The sequence below is a fragment of the Glandiceps talaboti genome, chromosome 5 (genome assembly GCF_964340395.1).
Source record: "Glandiceps talaboti chromosome 5, keGlaTala1.1, whole genome shotgun sequence".
In the NCBI taxonomy this organism is placed as follows: domain Eukaryota; kingdom Metazoa; phylum Hemichordata; class Enteropneusta; family Spengelidae; genus Glandiceps; species Glandiceps talaboti.
The window spans coordinates 21,064,449-21,086,193 of NC_135553.1; the positions used below are offsets into that span (position 1 = coordinate 21,064,449).

The window sequence follows — 21,745 nt, forward strand, 5'->3', positions numbered from 1 at the left end:
TATAAACCGTATGTAGCACTTGGAATTCTTTGGAAATAGACTCCTACATTGTGTAAGGCAGGCTAAATAACAATATTATTGTTATACAGGTTATTACAATGCATGAATGTATGACATTGGACTAACTGTACAATAAAAAACAATTATTATTCTAGCTAGGTAGTTTTGTTACTTAGAATTACACTCCTTTGGTAAAAACATTATTTTTCCATCTAAAATTATTGAACACTGCCAAGTGTGTACTCAATATTGACATAAGAAGAAGCATTATTTTATTTTACCAACAATTTTTGTATGTGATTCCTTGTATGCCCACAGCAGTCTATCAGATAATATATCTGACATTGATGAACTAGTCTTGCCAAGAGAAACCAGGTACTGTACATTTGGAATGGTTTCAGTTAAATTTGAAATCTTTACATCATTGGTGTTGTCCATATGATTACATATACACATGTATGGTGAGCCTGCTGATAGGCAGACATACCTACATACATACATATAGACAGACAGACAGACAGACAGACAGACAGACACAGACATGCAGATAAACATGTACATACATACATACATACATACATACATACATACATACATACATACATACATACATACATACATACAGACACACACACACACATACATACATACATACATACATACATACATACATACATACATACATACATACCCACATACATACATACATACATACATACATACATACATATCCATGCTGGGTTGTTAAAAGTCATATGACATACATACATTGGGTTCCTGCTTTTTGCTTCTCATACATTGTGTATGTATAAAACTGCATAAAAGTGTGGAGACATTGCATAATGAAGCAGAACAGTGTTTTAGCTGTAGGTTTCTGAAATGCAGTTGTAGAGAATGGAAAACATGGTAAAAGTTTTCAGTTTTCCCATGAATCAACTTTTAAACCACGGTGGCAAGCGAGGAGGACCCAGGGAGAAATTTAAGCTTGTATTAAAACAAACTTTTAACAAAAGCACCAATAAAGAAATATGTCTCACACACTTGTGATGCTTAAAAATCCCATTGCAGTTTTACAGTCTTCACATTCATTCTTGAATGAATTTGGAGATTTTGACCCTGATCATAGGGATAGCATTTAAAATCTCCATCATATAATGATGCTACACACATTTTGACCTTCATCCATATAACTTAAGTTATTATAGATACACCTTGCCTTTCATCAAAATTCATGGTCCATGCAATATTCCATTTCATTTCACTAAATTTTTAGATCTTTTCAATGGTGTACCGTGTAAATATTGCAATTCAAACAATGTGTAAACATTTATTGAATGTGCTCAATGTGCATGCAAATACATAACACTTTTAAAGTGCATGAAAAACTTTCCAACTTGGCTAATTGTAGCATCAGGCTTTACATGTACTATGTAGCTGCATGCTACAGTGTGCTACATGTAAGTCTGAGCTGGCACTAACACCTCACAGCGTGTGTTAGCGACTGGAAGGGTCAATGCAATGGTTGTATTTTAGTATCGTGTGTGTTTTATTGTCTGTTGTGTAATTCTTTTATATTCGTAGTTTTATTCTCATTTTGTTTTTTTATGAGCTCATGTGAAAAATCAATTTCTAATGCTTTGTTAGCATATGGCAAATAAAGTTATTATAATTATTATTATTATACCTGCATTAGCTCATTGCCCAGTATTGACACCAGGCTGACACAGAACTAGCAAACCACCTCAATACCGTTATGCAGTGTTGACATAGACTGACACTGGGCTAGCAAATTAGCCCAATGCCCAGTATTGACAGACTCTGCCTCACACTGGGCTAGCAGACAAGCCTAATGCCCAGTATTGACAGACTCTGACTCACACTGGGCTAGCAAACAAGCCCAATGCGTAGTATTGACATGGACTGATACTGCGCTAGCAAATCAGCCCAATGCCCAGTATTGACAGACTCTGACTGACACTGGGCTAGCATACAAGCCTAATGCCCAGTATTGACATACATGTAGACTGACACTTGGCTAGCAAACCAGCCCAATGCCCAGTATTGCCAGACTCTGACTGACACTTGGCTAGCAAATTAGCTCAGTAGTGACACAGACAGATACTGGGAATTAGTTGTTTGTAATTATAACATATAAATTAAAACCCAAAACATGTGTAGGATCTCATTGTTATACATTTGAATTTCAGGCATTTGGTATCTAGGCAATATGTAGAACACGGTGAAACACATATGGAACAAGATGAAGAAGAGGAGGGGGAAGACACAGAGAGGGGTATCAGACAGAGTGAATTAAGGTAAACACTGAGATGTATGTCTTTGGCTAGAGACTGTGATTTGTTATAGTGAAATACTGACAATATCAATCGTACAGTAAATAAAAACAAGTTTGGACTTTGGAGTTACACAAACTTTGGAACAGTTCAGAGATGGTGGAAAGCATGCAGATGCTTTGAAGTATACCATGTACAAGCCAAGTTCAACAAAAAATATGGAATATATACCCTGGTTGTTCTATGTTACAACAACGCGTGTCTATGTCACTGGTTCTGCAGTTTTCGAAATATGAGTCTAACGTTCAAAATTGTCATTGTTTTCCCCGACTTTTCTGTGATATTACTGGTGCTGGTATAATTACACTATTCTCCAATATATTTCTTCTTTCAGCTGGAAAATACTTGTGACCTAAGTAAGGGTTGTCAGTGTGACTCGTACTGACAAAGGCTTCATAGGTCATTCGTATTTTCCTTGACTGAATGATGAAAAATATTGCGGAAATTATACTGTGTGTAATGTGAATAGGAAGAAATATTTGTGAAATGCTAACACTTTATCAGGACCTGGTGCATTATGTACAGTTTTACTGACAGTAAAAATGTGCAAAATAGTCCCTAAAAAGTTGTAAAATCACCAACGTTTTTCTAGGATTTTCGAGTCACTTGTATCACATTTAAGGAATGATTAGATTAGGGTGTCTGGCTCATATCTATGCATTGATTGCTTGAGCCATGCTGTGCCAATTCTTACTGTTGATTAGCACTATAGCTCAAGTCCTTGGACACAATTAGAATCACCTTCATGTGTCTTGGTTTTACCCAGCTGTATAAGTCCATATTGGTGGGAGCAAGGAATGTATGCTCTCCAGAGAGTTGAGAAAGTAGAATACATTTTATCATTATTACCAGGGCTAATTACAGTACAGTGCTGTGAGCACTTTATAGGAAAGTACATGTATGTGTGCATTTTATTACAGTTACTAGCATTAGAACTACATGTGTACATGTATACTTGAAAAGAATGCAAGACCATTGGGAGTTGCTTTACAGTCATTTCTCTGATTCATGTAAAAATGTTTTTTAAAAATGTAATTGAAATAAAAAGACAAATAAAAACAACATATTATTATATTTCTGTTAGTATGTTCTGTAAAGCTATAGAATTTAGAAAATCAACAGAGCAGGTAAAATATAATCGAGTTTAGCACACAGAAGTGACACGTACATACATGTATACTGCATATCTGACTTTGGATCAAAGACCAGCAAGTTTATCAGATTGGTTGCTGAAGTTATACTGTTTGCTTGATTGATATAATTTATACAGTTGTCCCTGGCAACAGGCATTGAAACATGTGTACCACCCACAACATACTGACCTTAAAGAGGGTCTGCAACTTGTAAGTATTTTTCATCATTTTTGTTTCCAAATAAATAGGTTACTTATAGTTTACCCTTCACTGTCACATACGTAATGACTATAGTAGTCACTGACAAAATTTAATACCACCGTATTAACTGCTGTGATACTGTATTCTTACACTATTTGAATAAAATGACGGTGTTTTATTCTTATATATTAGACTACAGTATCACAGCCGTTTATATGGTAGGAGATTTGCCAGTGGCTGCTGGTGTTTTAGAGAAGTGATAGTGAAGGTTAAAATATAAAAAAACCTTTTATTTGGAAACAAAAATGATGAAAAATACTCAGTATTTGCTGACCCTGTCCCTTTAAAGTTTTTACTAAAAACTTTTTCTTGTGTAATCCTCAGGTCCAGTCAAGATCTTGAAAACACTTCATACTCACATGGGCCTAGATCTAAATGGATAGCACCCAGAGGTGGAGGTGCTCCGACCAATCCTATGCTTATAACATCTGTCAATCAAACCTATCAAATGGTGGTAAGTTGACTTTATTGACATGTCATGTATTAAGTAAACTATTCTGCACACATCCATGGTCATTGACTGTATTTGTCTCTCACAGAGAAGTGTAGAATATGTTTATTAGACCCCCAGCAAATGTAATGTTGTTGTATTTGCTAAGCAAACAAGTCCACTGGCTGTATTCACACTTGTATTGTATGTAGAGAACAGTGTTCTCCCCACTATAGAGACCCAGGCCGCAATGCTTGGCAGGTTTCTGCCATGCTGTATTACCCACTGTGGAGAAAGAATGGTGCTCACACTGTCCTTGCCAACCAGGCTGCAGTGCTTGGCAGGTTTCTGACATGCTGTGTCGTCGTCGTCCCCCCCCCCCCCCCACTATAGATAAAGCATAGTGCTAACACAGTCCACAGTTCTTTGAATGAATAATACTTTCACCTGAAAAAGAAATGGCTGATCCCAACGTCCATGTCTGTATGTTTTATATATAAAAATGTCAGACCATGCTTCAATGTTGAAGACATGCATATTATAGGCTGATCATTATCCATATCATTATGTAAATTACCATGTTATTGATATGTAAATTGTTATGTAAATTAGTCATCATCCTTGCAATCTATTCAGCTGAGAACACTTGAGAAGATACATTTGTGAGATCAAGTTGATTTTTATAGAGACACAGGGATTATGAAGGATAGTATTTGAAGTCTGTCACTTGCTGAATAGCTCATTCATTCATTGACAAGTATTTTACACACTTTAAAATACATGTAATGATGTATATGTAGTCTAACATCCAGTAAGAAGTATCCTAGCAACCTACCGGTAATTACCACTGATGAAGGATGGTTAAATAATTGATGATATAGTTCATCATAAAACTGTTTTATTATAACATATTAAAATAAATGTATCACCATGATATGACTATTTGCTGTTATCATATATGTTGAAGAAAAAAATTCATATTTTTGTACAGTGATTTGTTTAATAGTAATTGAGTATTTATTTTGGATTTTTGATAATTTATTCATGGTTTCCTACTTGAAAAAGCAAATGTGAAACAACATTGACCAAGTCTGTGTTTGAAACTCAATGTATTGTAAAAAGTTAAACAATGTGTAAAAAGTCTGTTATTGTACATACAATAACAAACATTTGGCACATTTATTAATCTTTTGCAATTTATTGAGTTACAAACACACACTTCGGCTACGTTGTTTCACATTGATTTTTCAAGTGGGAAGCCATGATAAAATTGTTTTATAAATTAAACTAAAGTGGCCATATGGATGAGGATTGGGTATTTATTTTGGATTTTTAATTTACAATACAATTTTATCATGGCTTCATACTTGAAAAATCAATATGAAATAACATAGACCAAGTCTTTGTTTGTAACTCAATACAGTGCAAAAAGCTACAAAAATATGTGTAAAAAGGTTTGTTATTGTACGTACAATATAAACATTTTACACATTTATCAATCTTTAGTAATTCATTGAGTTACAAACAAGGACTTGGCATATGTTGTTTCACATTGATTTTTCAAGTAGGAAGCCATAATAAAATTGTTTTATATATAAATTCAAAATTCAAAATAAATACCCAATCCTCAGCCATATGGCCACTTTATAACAAAATGTAACAATCTTTACACACAACCCACAGGAAAACATAGTTTCTATCTTCAGTTATGTTTAATTTCTTGCCAAATATAGACATGTATGGATAGTCACGTCGTTGTAAACCACAGCCTCTTCAACAGCACCGTTGATCCAAGACACATGCTTTAGCAGAAATATGTACACTTGCTTGCGAGAATGAGATAGTCAGAGAATAAAAGTCACTCATTTTTTTTTTAAATTTGAATTTTTTTTTTTTAATTTTCTGTTTATATTTTTTCATCTTATAAGAAGAAAAAAAGGAATACATGAGAAAACAAAGTACAAACAAACACAAGACTAATACAGACAACCAGAAACAACCAGAAAGTTGTGTATTTGCGTTGAAGGTCCGTTACCTTTCAACAAATACCAGTATTCTATGATTGATGCTAATACTTGAATGTATACAATAGTTAGGAATGTGTCAAGAATTTTTCAGTCCCCGAGGCACAGTTTACCAAGAGTGTTGAATTGTTAGTAATATCATTGTCAAAGTCTGTCATGGCATGCAGTGTGTTGTTGATGGATAAATTTATGATGCAATGAAATTTCCAGCACGAAACACCCTTTAAGTTTCCAGTGATTTTTATGACTATGTCGTTTAGAAGGTCACTATTGCTACTCATAGATGTAAATTCTGTGAATTAAAAACCTCATAATATTGTTCTACACCAACTAGACAATGGAAGGTATGTCCAACAGTCTTCATAAATTAATACAAGCTATTAAATTTTCAAGTTGTCGTCTCCAAACTAAAAATGCTAACTTCATACCAATGCTTGTGTGTGTTGAGAACAGTGTGAGAATGTCTGTGCCATTAGTTATGCGATGTCGGTACTGCGTAGACAAAGATTTCAGTCATGGAAATTTTATCCACATTCGTAAGCTTATATTACACAAGGTAGGAATATATTACTGTTTGATGTACTTGAATACTAATGAGAATGTGGTCCCAATTACTCTTCGGCTCCAACTCAATGTAATGAGAGCCCATGTCTGACAAGCATTTACATTAGGTGGACAAAGAAATGCATATTTTGAACTTTATTCTGTCTATTTGATTGTCTAATGAAATTGAAATATGTATGAATATTTCATAGGAAGTCTGTTGACTCAAATGCAGCAATTTGATGTATTTTTGTCTTTATCTTTGAGACACCAGTTGTTCAGGAAGATTCCAAGACGACTCAAAATTGGAACCTGTTCAGCGTCATTGTGAACTTTTACAAGTAACATCAATTATGAATATATGAATATTGAAATTAATAGTTGTGTGATATTGGAAGACAAAATGTCATCAGTAGAAACTACATGTGTATCACTAGTAACACCGTCGTCCTGGGTTTTTTTTGTGTGCCAAACATTATCCATAACTTGAGTTTCATTCAAGAAAGTTGTAATTCTGTAATACATTTGTATTTATGAAAACATCCACCTTTGATATAGTCTAGTTCTTATACAGTATCATTACCATTTATACCAGTGGTTAGAAACCACAGTTAGCATCCAGACTACCTTTAATAATACATGCACCCGTCTATGCACAGTCTGTATAGTACAGTTGCCTACCTCATATTTACACTGGTTTACACTCAATTTGCACAGATCTTGAATTCTGTTTGTCAAATACACCTGATGTTTGGTCAGCAGTCCTGCAAGATCCCCAAACACTCAAACACCCCTAGGTTGTGTAACTAAACCTGTCAACGCTTAGTGTAGATGTAGAGACTTGACCATTACAGTTGACAAAGTAATTCTAAAACAAACGTAGACATAGTGTCAGCATACCTGGTGAAGTGTGTGTTGGGTTAGGTTCTTAGCAACCCAACTATCTTATCTAAATATAATAAACACCACAATGTTTAATAAATTCATCAGTTGTCATCACACATAGCATAGTTATAATGACTCAATTTAGAATGGGCGGTCAACATCATACACACTTTATATTACTATACTATCTGACTGGAACATTTACTGTTACAGTACATGTACATTTTAGATTTCTGTTTTTGAGCCCATGCAGAATGTATTAAGGTACATATTGTTTTGTCAATCCAAGGTAAATAGAAAAAAAAAAGGAAAGCTAAAAACCAAGCAAGTTTGCTTGTGATAAATACCATTATTTAGTCATAAAATTATTTGATTGTAGAACTAATTTACTGATGCATTAACCCTTTCAGGACTAGAAACTTTCCCGCCAAAATTTTTGAACAAAAATTCTTGTTTCTCTGTAATTTTTGGAAAAAGATCAACTTTATTTTAGATCAGAATTCAAGAAATATTACTTCCCAATGAAGTAATATTCTTAAATTTTAGAAAATGTTCTTACAATCAAGTTTCTATTTATTCCAATGTCGTCTCTAGGAATGAAAGGGTTAACAAGTGTACAATAGAATCCAAGACTTGAAAAGTTACTCAATACAATGTAGTTATTAGGCCAATGGCATGGTTTAACATGGGTATCTGTTTGCATCATGTGCATGAGTCACAAATTAACGACCTTAAATTTGTGTCACCTCTCAATCTTGTTCCTTGAACTTTTACCTGATAAATTATGATATTATTAATTGTGTTAATATCATTCTTTAGACTTTTTTTTCCATATATTTTGGTACCTGTGTATGAGTCATTGTAGGCCCTATATTCAATTTTAGCTATATGTTAATGATATGCAAATTGATATGTAAATGAGACTGCCCTTCTATTTTTCAAACTTGTAGAATACCTTGATGTCTATTACACAGGCATTTACATGTACATCAGATATGAACATAGCAGTCACTATCTACAGCTTATTTAGACATTTCTTATCACTAACAAACTGTTGCTAAGTTACACAGTGCGACACTGTCAGATGTCATCAGCTGACAAGGGAGGTCAAAGGTCAGTGTTGGGAAACAGTACATGTCCTTTCTGTATTAGGTACAGACTGATTTAATACAAAATGTTCCTTAATTAATTTTATGTTGTTTTAAAATATTGAGGATGAAAAGTACTAAGTGTGATAAAAGTAGAGAATTTTCACAACTATTTAATACTTAATAGGCCTTTGACATGAATGTTGCATTCCTCTTCCCAGTGTTCACCATACGGAAATATGAACTAGGCTAATATTGAACCCAGGATATTAAACCTGGAATCCATGCTGGCCTGCATTTCATGGTCACCAAGCTAACTTGGTATCCATGCTGTCCTGTCTTTCCATTGTTACCAAGCTAACTTGGTATCCATGCTGTCCTGTCTTTCCATGGTTATATCCATGCTTTCATGGTCACCAAGCTAACTTGGTATCCATGCTGTCCTGTATTTCCATGGTTACCAAGCTAACTTGGTATCCATGCTGGCCTGTATTTCCATGGTTACCAAGCTAACTTGGTATCCATGCTGTCCTGTATTTCCATGGTTGTCAAGGTAACTTGGTATCCATGCTGTCCTGTACCTTCCATAGTTACAGTAGATGGAAAGCTGGCTTTGAAGTATGAATTTAAAATTCTTTCCTTCCAAAGTTGTACAACTGTATGACCTTCATATGGTACTTGGAGAGAGAGATGATTAAAGTGAAATATGTATTATTCATTTCAAAACAAGTCATTACTTTGTCTGTAATTACAAATTATGTTTACAGTCAACTAATTACTAATGTTGGCATGATTAGATCCACTTTTATCCCAATATAGTGTTTGTCAAAGCAATATTTAAATGAAATCAGATGTTGTATAGTCAGATAGTGTATGGTGTAGGATTGAATTACTGCATGGTGTGATGAGTCACAGTTTAGTTTTCACTTCACACTTACTTGTAACTAATATGTAGTATGATTGTACTTTGGTATGACATCATAGGCTACAACTTACAAGTATGGCAGACATATGATACTAGACACATGTTGATGGCTATTGTAGAATGGCAGACATGCACGTAGTCACAATTTCAACAGTTGATGGCCGTTTGTAGAATGGAAGACATAGTCACATGTTGGTGGTCGTTTGTAGAATGGCAGACGTAGACACATGCTGGCAGCCGTTGGTTCAAATAGAAACTGATGTACGAAGTGAGAATGTTAATATAGGATGAAATGGAATAACTATTCAATGAAACAAAAATGTTTAAATCATGCATCATCGTTAAAAATTTGAAATGAGTGATTTTTACTCATAAAATAAGAATGTTATACTAGTACAATGGCATAACTTGCGTTCATAAAATGGTTATTTTATTCAATTTGAGTATGGATATTAATTTCTGGCTGTTAACTGATAACCAAATTTTGAAAACTTTCATGCCATCAATGCTAACAGGTTCTGTATTTGCTAATGAGATGTTGATAAGTTGATTAAAATTTACTTCTAATATGATATACAGTGCTGGGTTTCCGGTTAGTATTTTAATGTGTTTATCATCATGTTTTTGCATTGCATTGATTGTAGTGGTGTGACTGCTACAATTTCCATCATGGTTTACATCATTATTATATAAACATGTTGATGTCGCATTTGTGAACGTTAGTTAGTTTAGGGGGAGGGGGAGGGGGGGGGGGGGTTGTCCTAAATGATATTGAACTTGTGCAACATTGTGGGATCATCTAACTATCTGTAAATAGAACTTTTTTATCATTAATATTTTTTACTTTTTTTTTTTTGACAGAGGAATCGTGATATGGCTGCAATGTTTAATGAGGGGCAATCTTCAGAAGACTGGTTAAACACTGGTGGTCATAGCATAGACAAAATGAAACTCACTTTAAAAGATTTATTAAGTAAAGGAACAATAGCAGTGTAAGTAATGACATTTTGATTTGTTATTTTAATCACTTCCCTGTCTGCACTGCTTTGATCTCTCTAGGTCACAGGTCACTCATTTGATCTCTCTAGGTCACAGGTCACTCATTTGTTCTCTCTAGGTCATAGGTCACTCTTTTGTCTATGTAATTGTGCCTTTGATGTGTTTTAGAGAGGTTTTGAAATGAGATAATGTCTCTGATTTGTAATCACTATCATGACCTCAGTTGTCTATCAAATTGGTGAAGCAATGTAAGGAGTTTAATTCCTTTGTTTATAGATAAAGAGATGATTTAAAATCCCTATAAAGTAGTGTGGGTATTTTGATTATGACAGCTCTCATTTGTCAATTTACATGTGTGTAGTATAACCACGTCTTTGTACAAGTATAGTTGTGGTGAAATCCCAAACCTTACTCTCTAGCGACTGAGTGTATATTTGAAATTTTATTATTCATTAAAAAATTAACCTTATGGTATCGAATTAAACTTTTGTTCCAAATACAAACATGAAAATTGAACCTGAAATTTTAATTTGATTTGGTAAATAAATATGCTTTACCATTATATTGGAGATGAATTTTCATTAGGAAATTAACTTAATGCTTTTGCAATGTAGTTCTATTTCTAACTACTCGTAAGACTTATTTAAAAAGTAAAATGTATTTCTGGATAATGCTTTAACCATTGTGCTTTTAGAGTTATACATATATTGAAATGAACTAGTAAAAATGAAGAGTAAATTTCTTGTAATTATGTATTAAAATTCAATCAAGTCATTCATTACATTGCTCTTGTTCCAGGCCTTCTAAAGGAAAAACTTATACAGGGAAGCAGCCAGTGCAACATTTACAGTTTGAAGCCAGTGTTGTTAATGAGTTTGAGTACAAATTACATGAGTAAGTATGACACAGTGTTGTCCAGTAATTTTCCTATCTTTGTGTGCTTCTCTTTATAACTGAATACATGTACTGTAAACCTGGATATTTTCACTAATTAAAGACTTGTTTTCACTTATTTGACAGGACAACAAAAATGCCAAAATAAATAGTGACTAAAATGTCTTCTTGTACATGAACACAATGTACCAGTCTGGTAATTACAGTCATAAAAATTTAGTCTTTGAGAACTCGTTGAACACCTGTGATATTGTCAAAATGTTCTCAGGGTGAAAATATCTAGGTTTACAGTATGCTGTATGTTAGAGTTTCTAATTCAGAGACTTGACTGTCATACAGCAAATATCACAATACCGTTCAGTGTTTTCTGTGTTTGATACAACCATGCAGAAACCAACACTTTAAGATAGCAAGATTGAATGAGTATGGTTTCTTGCTACATTTTGTCTAAGTGAAATGAACTATATACATGCCAACATACAGACATCAAATGAACACCACAGATAAAGAACATTTTACGTGGCCTTCATTGGGAGTTTGATACTAAGAAAAACATTGGTGCCCGAAAGTCTGCATAGAGTTGCAATACATTTAAATGGTTTATTTCATGTAGACTAAATGTAGCAAAAGATTCAATCTTGCTATTAAAGTGTGGCATATGCATTTTCTTGTTTGATTCTACATGGTTGTAGCCAACAGAAAAGCTGCACAGTTTTGTGAAATTGACTGTACATGTAAATCTCTGGGCTACTACAATAACATGTAAATGTAAGTCGTGTCACTCAGATTGAAAGTTTGTATGAAATTTGTACTTCGATATTCACATATACTTTTGACCTTATCCAATGTTATAGTGAAGTGTTGAGTGTATTTTTTCTCAATTTTTTTATTTTTAAAAGTTTTTGAAAGTTAAATTTCTGTTAGCTTTTTTCATAAGTGCTTAAATAGTACATACACATGTACATATGTTGTTGTATATTTCAAAAAATACAAGCTGCAAAATTTTCAATTTAATGTTAGTACTGTGGAGTTGTCTGTATAAAAAAAACAACCCAACGTTCTTCAGATGCAAGACACTCCCACCAAAGTGACCATAATTTTCAAATAAAATTGTGGTTTTTACTTTTTGTCAAAATTTCATCATTGTTTCTGAGTAAAAACTAAAATGATAAAATGGTTGATTTATATCACAGGTTCAAATTTGAATGTAAATAAAAGCAGAAAGTTATGAAAAATATAGTTTCTATTTGTCACCTCTACAGGTAGTGAATGAGTTCTAGTAAGTTCAGAGTCAAGGTACTGGTAATGCTTGCCAAAATTGTAAAGTATTATGGTTTACAAATTTGTGTTTTTCTGTAACTTTTTCGTTTTAAAGTTATTTAAAATTTAAATTTAAAATTTAATTTTAGATTAGATTGATAAAAATCGTATCAATAGGTCGAAAATTGTTTACGATTATGAGAAAAATGGCAAATTTATGGTGTTATTCGTTTATTTGCACAGTAGTGAAGGAGTTAAGTGCTGCCTCCATTGAAATCTGTAGTTAATGGGAACTGAAAATTTACATGGATCAGTTCAACAAAGCCAAGAGTGTATATGCCATCAATATAATGTCTGCCTTTCATTATTTCTTCCAAGTTTTTTGACCCCCTATGAATGCATTTAAATTGTTGATAAGCTAGGGGAGCCACACCCTCTGTTTTGCCATTGTTCACTCACTTCATGCCTAAAGAAGATACTGTACGGCTGCCTTTCACAAAGATGCTTAGCAACAATTTGTATTGATGTCTGGTTGTCAGGAAATGACCTCATCCCCTGTAGAGTTTACTCCGACATGACTCCACTACAGTTAATGTCAAAATTTATTGAATTTTATTGAAAAGTGAATGGTTATCTTGTTTCAAACAAATCGCGGGCGGGACTTCTGGGAAATGAAATAAAAAAATTAAATTTCAAGTGCAGTTGACTTACGATAACATCCAGTTGCATGAATTAAAGATGAATGGTTAGATAAAAATTGATATAAATAAATTGCAAATCTTGTTTATATAACATTTGAAAGAAATGATAAATTCTCTACCAGTGAAAATGTAACGGCAGGAATAATGTCTTTTCATAAGCTGTAATTTTATCTGAAACTTCTCTGTTCAGCAGCTGTTTTTTTTCAAATGTGTTTCTTTTTTTTTTGTTATTTTATACAGTAATAAAATATGAATAAGGTTGATTTCACTCAGCACGCCTCAGGAAAACAGTAATTGCACAAGTATGCAAAGTAAAAAGGAATTAGTTCATAATATTTAAATATATGAATTTTTCATTTTTGATTAAATTTTAAATTGTGAATATAATATACATCTAATTAAACCATACTCAGCTAAGTAATTGTCTTTGAACAGAAAATATGGATTATGTACCCTGATCATGTTACATCACAACAATCCGTGTCTACATCACAGTTTTGCGGGGCTCGAAATATGAGTCAAAATGTTACGAATCATCATTATTTTTCCTGATTTTTGATATATTATGCTTGAGGAGGTTTAATTTTATTATTCCCAAATATTTTTCTAAATTCAGCCTGAAAATACTCATGACCTAAAGGTTTGTCACTACTCCTGTAGCAACTCATAGTGACAAAGCCCCTTAAGTGACTTACATTTTCCTCAACTGAACAAAGACAAATATAGGGGAATAATATCTAATTATGTTATAGTTAACAGGAGTATTCTCTCTGAACAAGACCTCATTTAATTTCTGTCTCCTCTGGATGAAATGAAAACCACATTCGTCCACATCCAGCCTTCAATATCATAACAGACAACAGGCTCCAGCTGGTATTTTCCTGTTACCCAAACTCTCAGCCTTCTTGTAACATTGAATAAACATCCAGAGGTATTATACTTCAAACCTTTGGCCTTCTAGTGAGAGCACTGAACAGTAACGCTGTCAACATGATGATTGGCCTCTACCAATGATTTATATCTACATGTTTTGTTTATTATTTCCTTTACAGAGCAATTGAAATGTATCACAACAGAATTAAGTGGTTGTTGAAAGGAAGCAAAAAGGTAATTACATTGTTGTGTTCATTTCACTTGATCAGCTGTTGATGATAATTAGGACTAAGTAAGTTGGTGTTCCATTGTCAGATAGTATATGTAGGTTGGTGATAAGTGAAAATAAAACTATTGGCTATCAATGATTAAGGGGAAAGATCAATAGTTCAACGTAGGATAAAAACTAAATTCTTATACTTAGGCCTCAGACACCCCCCCCCCCCCCCAACTAAATTGGCAAAAAGTGAAAATGTTTCGGACAGCACAATCAATTTGAAATCAGTATGTAGTAGTATCTATGCGGTGCTATGAATACAAGGGAAGGGGCGTGGGGGGGAATGTCAGGTTTTGATAGAGATAGGAGTGTAGTTGGGTGTAACCATTCTACCTTTGGGATGGTTTCAAGATTATGAGTAGAATATAGAGAATAGAGCAGGCTGATGAGGGGGGAGTGACAAGATGTATCTTACCATCTAGATATAATGTCTAGATATAATGTTACATTAGGCGTAAGGTAATTGGTAAATTATGTACATGAAGTAGGCAAGGTGGCTATTGGGAATTAAATTAATTGAAACTATGGCGACATTTTCAATTCTCCAAGTAACCAAATTATTTTGAGAAAAAAAAAAAAAAAAAATAATTATATATATATATATATATATATACATATATATATATATATATATATATATATATATATATATATATATATATATATATATATATATATATATATATATATATATATATATATATATATATATATATATATATATATATATATATATATATATATATATATATGTAAGTCTTTCTGTTCATCATTTCATCAAATTACACTGTCCTACTATCTGTACACTAAGTACAACGTATTAATGCACACATACAAAATGTAATGTACCAGTGGTTACTTGCACTGATGTATGCACGTAATCTAATAATATTTACACTGCAATGCAATATATCCTGAAATATCCAGACGTTCCTTCCACTTATATAATTTACTCTCTCTGGGATAGTGAGTGGTTTGTAACACAAGCCAAGCCAATGGCTGAACCATTCAGACTACAGTGCAATGCTGAAAACATTATTGCATTCGTGTATGCAAATTATATGCAAATGAGTACAGCATCATTTCTTGTATATGAAGTGACTTGGTAGCATAGTATGATTTTAATGGAAATTTGCTGTTTCAGATAACTATATAATTATGTACTATGATGACAGCTAGCTATCAAGAATTTAAGCAAACATGGACACAATTGCAAAGACATGTTCAAATGATATAAACTAGCAATGGATATTGATGTACATTACACTCACTGTAGGGTGGTGGCTCTGGTAGAAAGTTTTTCTTAAGTTGCCATTCATGTTAAACCACATTCAGGGTTTACACTATCTTGATTACAGGGTGATTATATCCACATAACTATTAAGACTCTGCTATCGCCCACTTGTGTAATCTATCACATTGCACAACATCAGTTGTAGTCTAGGTCTGTCTCAGTTAGCCGATAGCTTGCTTTCCGGAGTAATAAAAAGGACTCCATGCCATTTGAGTGCCAGTGTGGGTACTCTGGTGCACTTCTCACTCGTGTGTGCAGTGTTTTCTTGTGCACATTTACTCGCTATATTCATGAAAGTACCACTGCAGAGAACGCTTCTAGACTTTGCCCCCCAAGTACACCACACTTGCACTCATGCATCATGGGGTTCTGTCATATTAACATAGAATAATAAGGAAATGTTTTCTTTATCTGTCGATACAGATTTTTGGTATGGTGAAAGGTACAAAAACAGCTGTTGTTGTGGATAGTTCTGATGCTAACTGTGGGTTTGGTAGACTGAATACATTCCAGCAGGCATTGATGGTAAGTACAGTATAATAGTAATACAATCTCAGTGCATCAGTTGTTGGGGTGTGAGATGTGTGGAGGGGGTGTGGCTGATAAATTGAACATCTTTTTTTTTGGGAGGGGGTGTGGCTGATAAATTGAACATCTTTAGTGGTAACTATTGAGATTTTTTTAATATCAACCATCTTATTTCAGAGATCTTTTTTATTAGGTTTGTACCCATTTAGTCAAATCTCTGCCAAGAAAAGTAAAAACCTATGTACATGTGTACAGGCTGGGAAAAACTTGCTACAATAGTAATAACCTAGTTCCTAAGTACCGCCCACATCTAATGTCTCTTAAGTGTTCATACATGAATACAATATTGTCATCTAGCCATCAGAAATTGTCATATCTAAAATACAACATGATATAAATAACTTATACACAACATTTTACACTTTTATCAATATATTAATTAACGCTGTATTTCAGAATTTATTAGTCATAACTAAATAATACAATAATTATTTGAAAAATAAAAAAGATTAAAAAAAACAACACAAGGACAATACTATGAATTAGTATATTGTCTACAAATGTGAACACATTTAAGCAATATTATATTATGCCACAAGCCTGCTATAAGTGAGATGTTAATTTGACTAACATTGTCACCTTTTCACCTGCTTTCAGAGTTTGATTGATGAACAGCTGCATTCTAAAGAGATGTTATATTTCCTGGCATTTGGTACGGAAGTAATGCCACTGTGGGAGTCACCTCGATATGTTAACTACAGAATGTAAGTAGTCATTTCTGTGACTATTTTTTCATATCATTGATGGACTTTATAATTTTTGAATTATGATATCTTTTTAAAAAAATGAATGATCTCTTGACAAAAGGAAACACGTAGGGATGATGAATCCGAAAGAAATTCATATTAATTAAACATTATCCAAAATAATAAGATATATGAAGAAAATGAGCAAAGGGCTATTTGTAAATTGATGTAATCCAACGTGTACCACAGGTGCATAAAACTTATGTACCAAAAAAAAAATGCATACTGGTACTACACAAAACACAACGAAGGAGATGTTGAAAAAATCAGAACCTTATATTTGACATTGGTGTCAATAAATTGCTGAAGATTAATAAAATATGAAAAATGTGTTTTATTGTGTGTACACTAATAAACTTTTTACACATGTTTTAGCTTTTTGTAATGTAGTGAGTTACAAACAAGAACTTGTCATATGTTGTTTCGCATTGATTTTGCAAGTAGGAAGCCATGATAAAATTGTTTTATAAATTAAATATCCAAAATAAATACCCAATTCTCATCCATATGGTCACTTTAAAGTAGGACACATTCATATATCTTCCTCTTTTCATTTTACTATATAAAAAAATAATTATTATTTTATTAATGACTTAATTATTTAATTATTTATGTTATTTCGTTTTCAACTTTCTAAAAAACTTTTCACACGATTCAAAATTCAACTACATTATGTGTTTCTTTTTTTTTTTACGATAAGAAAACGAAGATGACAAAGACATTGTCAATCTTGAGACCAGTTTCATAGAACAATGATATCATAACTAGGCAAAGTCCATAAGCTCGCGCTGGGTAGATTCATTTGTGACTGGCTGCCTCATGATGATATTGTAGATAGTGCCTTCAGCGTGGAGAATGCAATGTTTTGATCTGTCTACTATGAACCTTGAATACGCAGTGAATGTATATGCATAGGCAAACATTCGACAGCTCGTCTGTGTTTTTATCTACATACTTCAGATGTACAGAAATGAGTTTGACGTTCTAACAAAAGAAATGGGAATATTTTCTGATATGTCTGACAATATGCCATCTGTTTCATACACCATATTATAAATCACATATAGATACATACATACATAGATACATACATACATAGATACATACATACATACATACATACATACATACATACATACATACATACATACATACATACATACATACATACATACATACATACATACATACATACATACATACAAAGTGTGATTAGCGTAATGTTAAATTGAAAGATAGTATTGAACTAATGTATGTTTCTTAAGGGAAATGTACATGGCAACTCTGCATTCCAAGTGTTTGACGATGCAGGAAAGACATGTTTTATCAAAATTTAGCCATTTTAAAGGAAATGTGAAGTGTGTGCTGCATAATATTGAATCAGTTGATTTGATGTATTTGTATATTTGACAGGCGTATTGTGATGTTTATAATTTATTTCAATAGTGCCAATTTAAAACCAACAATATGACTTTTATGTGCAATTCATCACTGATATAAAAATGTATTATCTAGAAAAATATATATCTTTGGCAGAGTCGTAACAGATACATATATTTTCCTTAGTTTCGTTGCAAATATTCTACATGTAAATTCAAGGAAGTCTGCTGACAAATTTATGAATGTCTATCTCCTATTTATAAAGCAATGATATCTGAACCAATGTAAATGGACATTCAAAAAACTCATCAGTGGTAATTCTACTCTTTGCAAATTTCACAAATTATTTTACAAAGCCGTGTACACTGGTGTAATTTGTCTGACTTCAAGGAGATGATGTCCGGCAGTACAAATCAGAGAGAGTTGTGGGTAAAATATTGTACAGTGAGACAGGTATAGACAGATATACAAAGGCAGATTGACAGATGTGCATGGAACTTGGAAGCAAGGCAGGTAAAAACCAAAATGGAGAGTAGCAGACAAAATGATACGTATACAGACAGACAGATTTTGAACTTTCTGTGTTCTCAATTGCAGAGTTGATGAAGCCAGGAACTGGGTGAATAATCTCCGTGGTGGCGGTGGCTGTAATCTCCTCGCTGCACTCAAGAAAGTACTCAAGATGAAAGATGTGGATACTATTATCTTGATTCTTGGCAACACGTAAGTAACCATGGTGATGTTTAAATGATTTTACTTCAGATACAGTGTATTTTGTTTCCATGACAATTTTTTTGTTACATTGTCAGTGACTATTTTTGCTGTACGAGAAATAAAAGTAGATTGACCAAATATGTTTTATTTTCTGGACATTTTCTGTTACTTTTATGAGTGCATTGTCTCTATCAGTAAAAAGATGGCCTTTTATAAGTTTTAAGGTCCAAACCATCAAATTTTATAGACGGTGAATGGAAAAAATGGTACTGATCATATCTGATCATTCTCACCTTGCTGCATATAGAGGGCGCTATGTAATTAATAAACTGCTCATGAATTTTGATTTTTGATTTTCATAGACCTGACCAGACCTCAGATGTTCTTTGTGACTATGTACAGCAGCTTATAGTTGGTGACATGAAACCATTGCATACTGTGGCCTATGATTGTAGTAATCATCTTACAAATGTAAGTATATAATAAACTATATGGTACACAAACATAGTCAATTGTGTTTGCAATGTAGATAGAGAAGACAGAACAAGTAGTAATTTATGCATGTACTTGGTACATTTGTACATATATACACACACACACACATGCATGATTGATGGTTTGATGTGTTGAGGCTGACAAACTGGTTATATTTGATAGAGAGCTAGAAACCAAAACAGTAAAGACAAGCATCATTGCACGCACACACACACACACACACACACACACACACACACACACATGCGTATGTACATACCTATATACATACACACACATGCATACATACATACATACATACATACATGCATGCATGCATGCATGCATGCATACATACATACACACATACATACATATATACATACATACATACATACATACATACATACATACATACACACACACACACACACACATACATACATACATACATACATACATACATACATACATACATACACACACACACACACACACACACACACACAGAGACATACATACATACATACTCAGGAGAATGAAATAGATACTGCACAGTCTGTACATATACAGATCAAATAATAAAAGTGATGCAAACATGCAAATTTCCATACAGCAATACTAATCAGATGTCTGTAAGGACTCTTTTCACGAAGTTGAAGATTTACTCTGATACAAGTAAACTGAAATATTCCATCACATGCTCAATCTGAAATCAATAAATATTCTCCATATACAACCATAACAATAGAAATTAATATACATTTATACTTAACATGAATTAATACTGGGTTCCCCTTTTATTGTGTACTAGGTATATTTACTTGGCACTTTCATGGGTTAATGTGAACAAATTTTACTACACATTTTGGAGTGAATGTTACGTTGCATGTCATGCATGCTGTTTGAAGTTCAGATATAATTGGAGAAAAAAATAATACATCATTATATGCAAATTGTTTATGTTCATTCTCAAAAAACTTGAATCTATTTTGTGCCACACAAAGAGACCAGAAGATGAGCTAAGATTGAAGGTACAGTAAGTGCAACTGATGTTGACAGCCATGCAATAATTTGTATTGAATTACACTGTATTATGGTTACCTAGACTCATCCATATGAATGGGATGTCTCTATAGCACTTACTTATTTCCATATACTACCGTACTTAACTGCATGAGTGACCTGGGCGCTTGCATTATAAACTTTTGTCAAAGTTGGGGGATGGGGAGGGGTGGTGGTGGTGGTGGTGGTAGTGGTGGTGGGCTTTCATTAGCCATAGTTATTATTGTTACAGTTCCTTTCATGCCAAATACACAATTGAGAGGGTATGCCTTGGCATTGTCTTGAATATTTACCAAAAAACCAAAACTTGCTAAAACAAAAGTATTGGGCCCTTGCTCTAATGAGGGCGCTAACACACATAAGTACAGTAGTACGCTCATTGGAGGCATTTTGAAATAGACATGGTTTAATCCTTGTTTTCCAAGCAAATACCCCATAACAGAAAGAGGATTAACTACCAATACAGTGCTAAAATTTGTATTATTTATTACAAGCACTGTAAAAATGAACATATACCCGTAGTTATTATGAAATCCATCGTGCCCCTTTAGATATATGGGTAGATAAGCATTATGTGTCTATAGCCTGCACTAGTATTTCACAAACCCTAGCCAGCCATTTTTTTTGAAATCCAAAAATCTAAAAAAAAAAAAAAAAAATAGAGACCCACTACATTTTCACCCTAAATTACTAGCAATATTATATTGATGACTCTGAATGTTTTCTATCACCACTTCTAAATGTGGGGAGATATAGCATGCAACTATTGAAAGCCTGATGCACACGGCTGACTTTTGTTGTGGCTATATTATTTTTTTGGTTTTCTCATAGTCTGCCACA

General features: G+C 33.4%; 1 protein-coding gene across 3 annotated transcripts in view; it reads left to right on the forward strand.

Annotated features, from left to right (window-relative positions):
* The window catches only part of LOC144435217 (von Willebrand factor A domain-containing protein 3A-like), a 39,048-nt gene that overhangs the window by 1,075 nt on the left and 16,228 nt on the right, over positions 1–21,745 (forward strand). For 2 of the 3 annotated variants that reach the window (XM_078123799.1, XM_078123800.1), the window contains exons 2-11: positions 319–375; positions 2,208–2,315; positions 4,070–4,199; positions 10,502–10,632; positions 11,438–11,533; positions 14,547–14,601; positions 16,362–16,463; positions 17,124–17,230; positions 19,250–19,375; positions 19,729–19,837. In XM_078123799.1, the coding sequence (XP_077979925.1) occupies positions 319–375; positions 2,208–2,315; positions 4,070–4,199; positions 10,502–10,632; positions 11,438–11,533; positions 14,547–14,601; positions 16,362–16,463; positions 17,124–17,230; positions 19,250–19,375; positions 19,729–19,837 (1,021 nt within the window). The remainder of the gene's footprint in view (positions 1–318; positions 376–2,207; positions 2,316–4,069; positions 4,200–10,501; positions 10,633–11,437; positions 11,534–14,546; positions 14,602–16,361; positions 16,464–17,123; positions 17,231–19,249; positions 19,376–19,728; positions 19,838–21,745) is intronic. The other variant, XM_078123801.1, reaches the window with a different exon arrangement.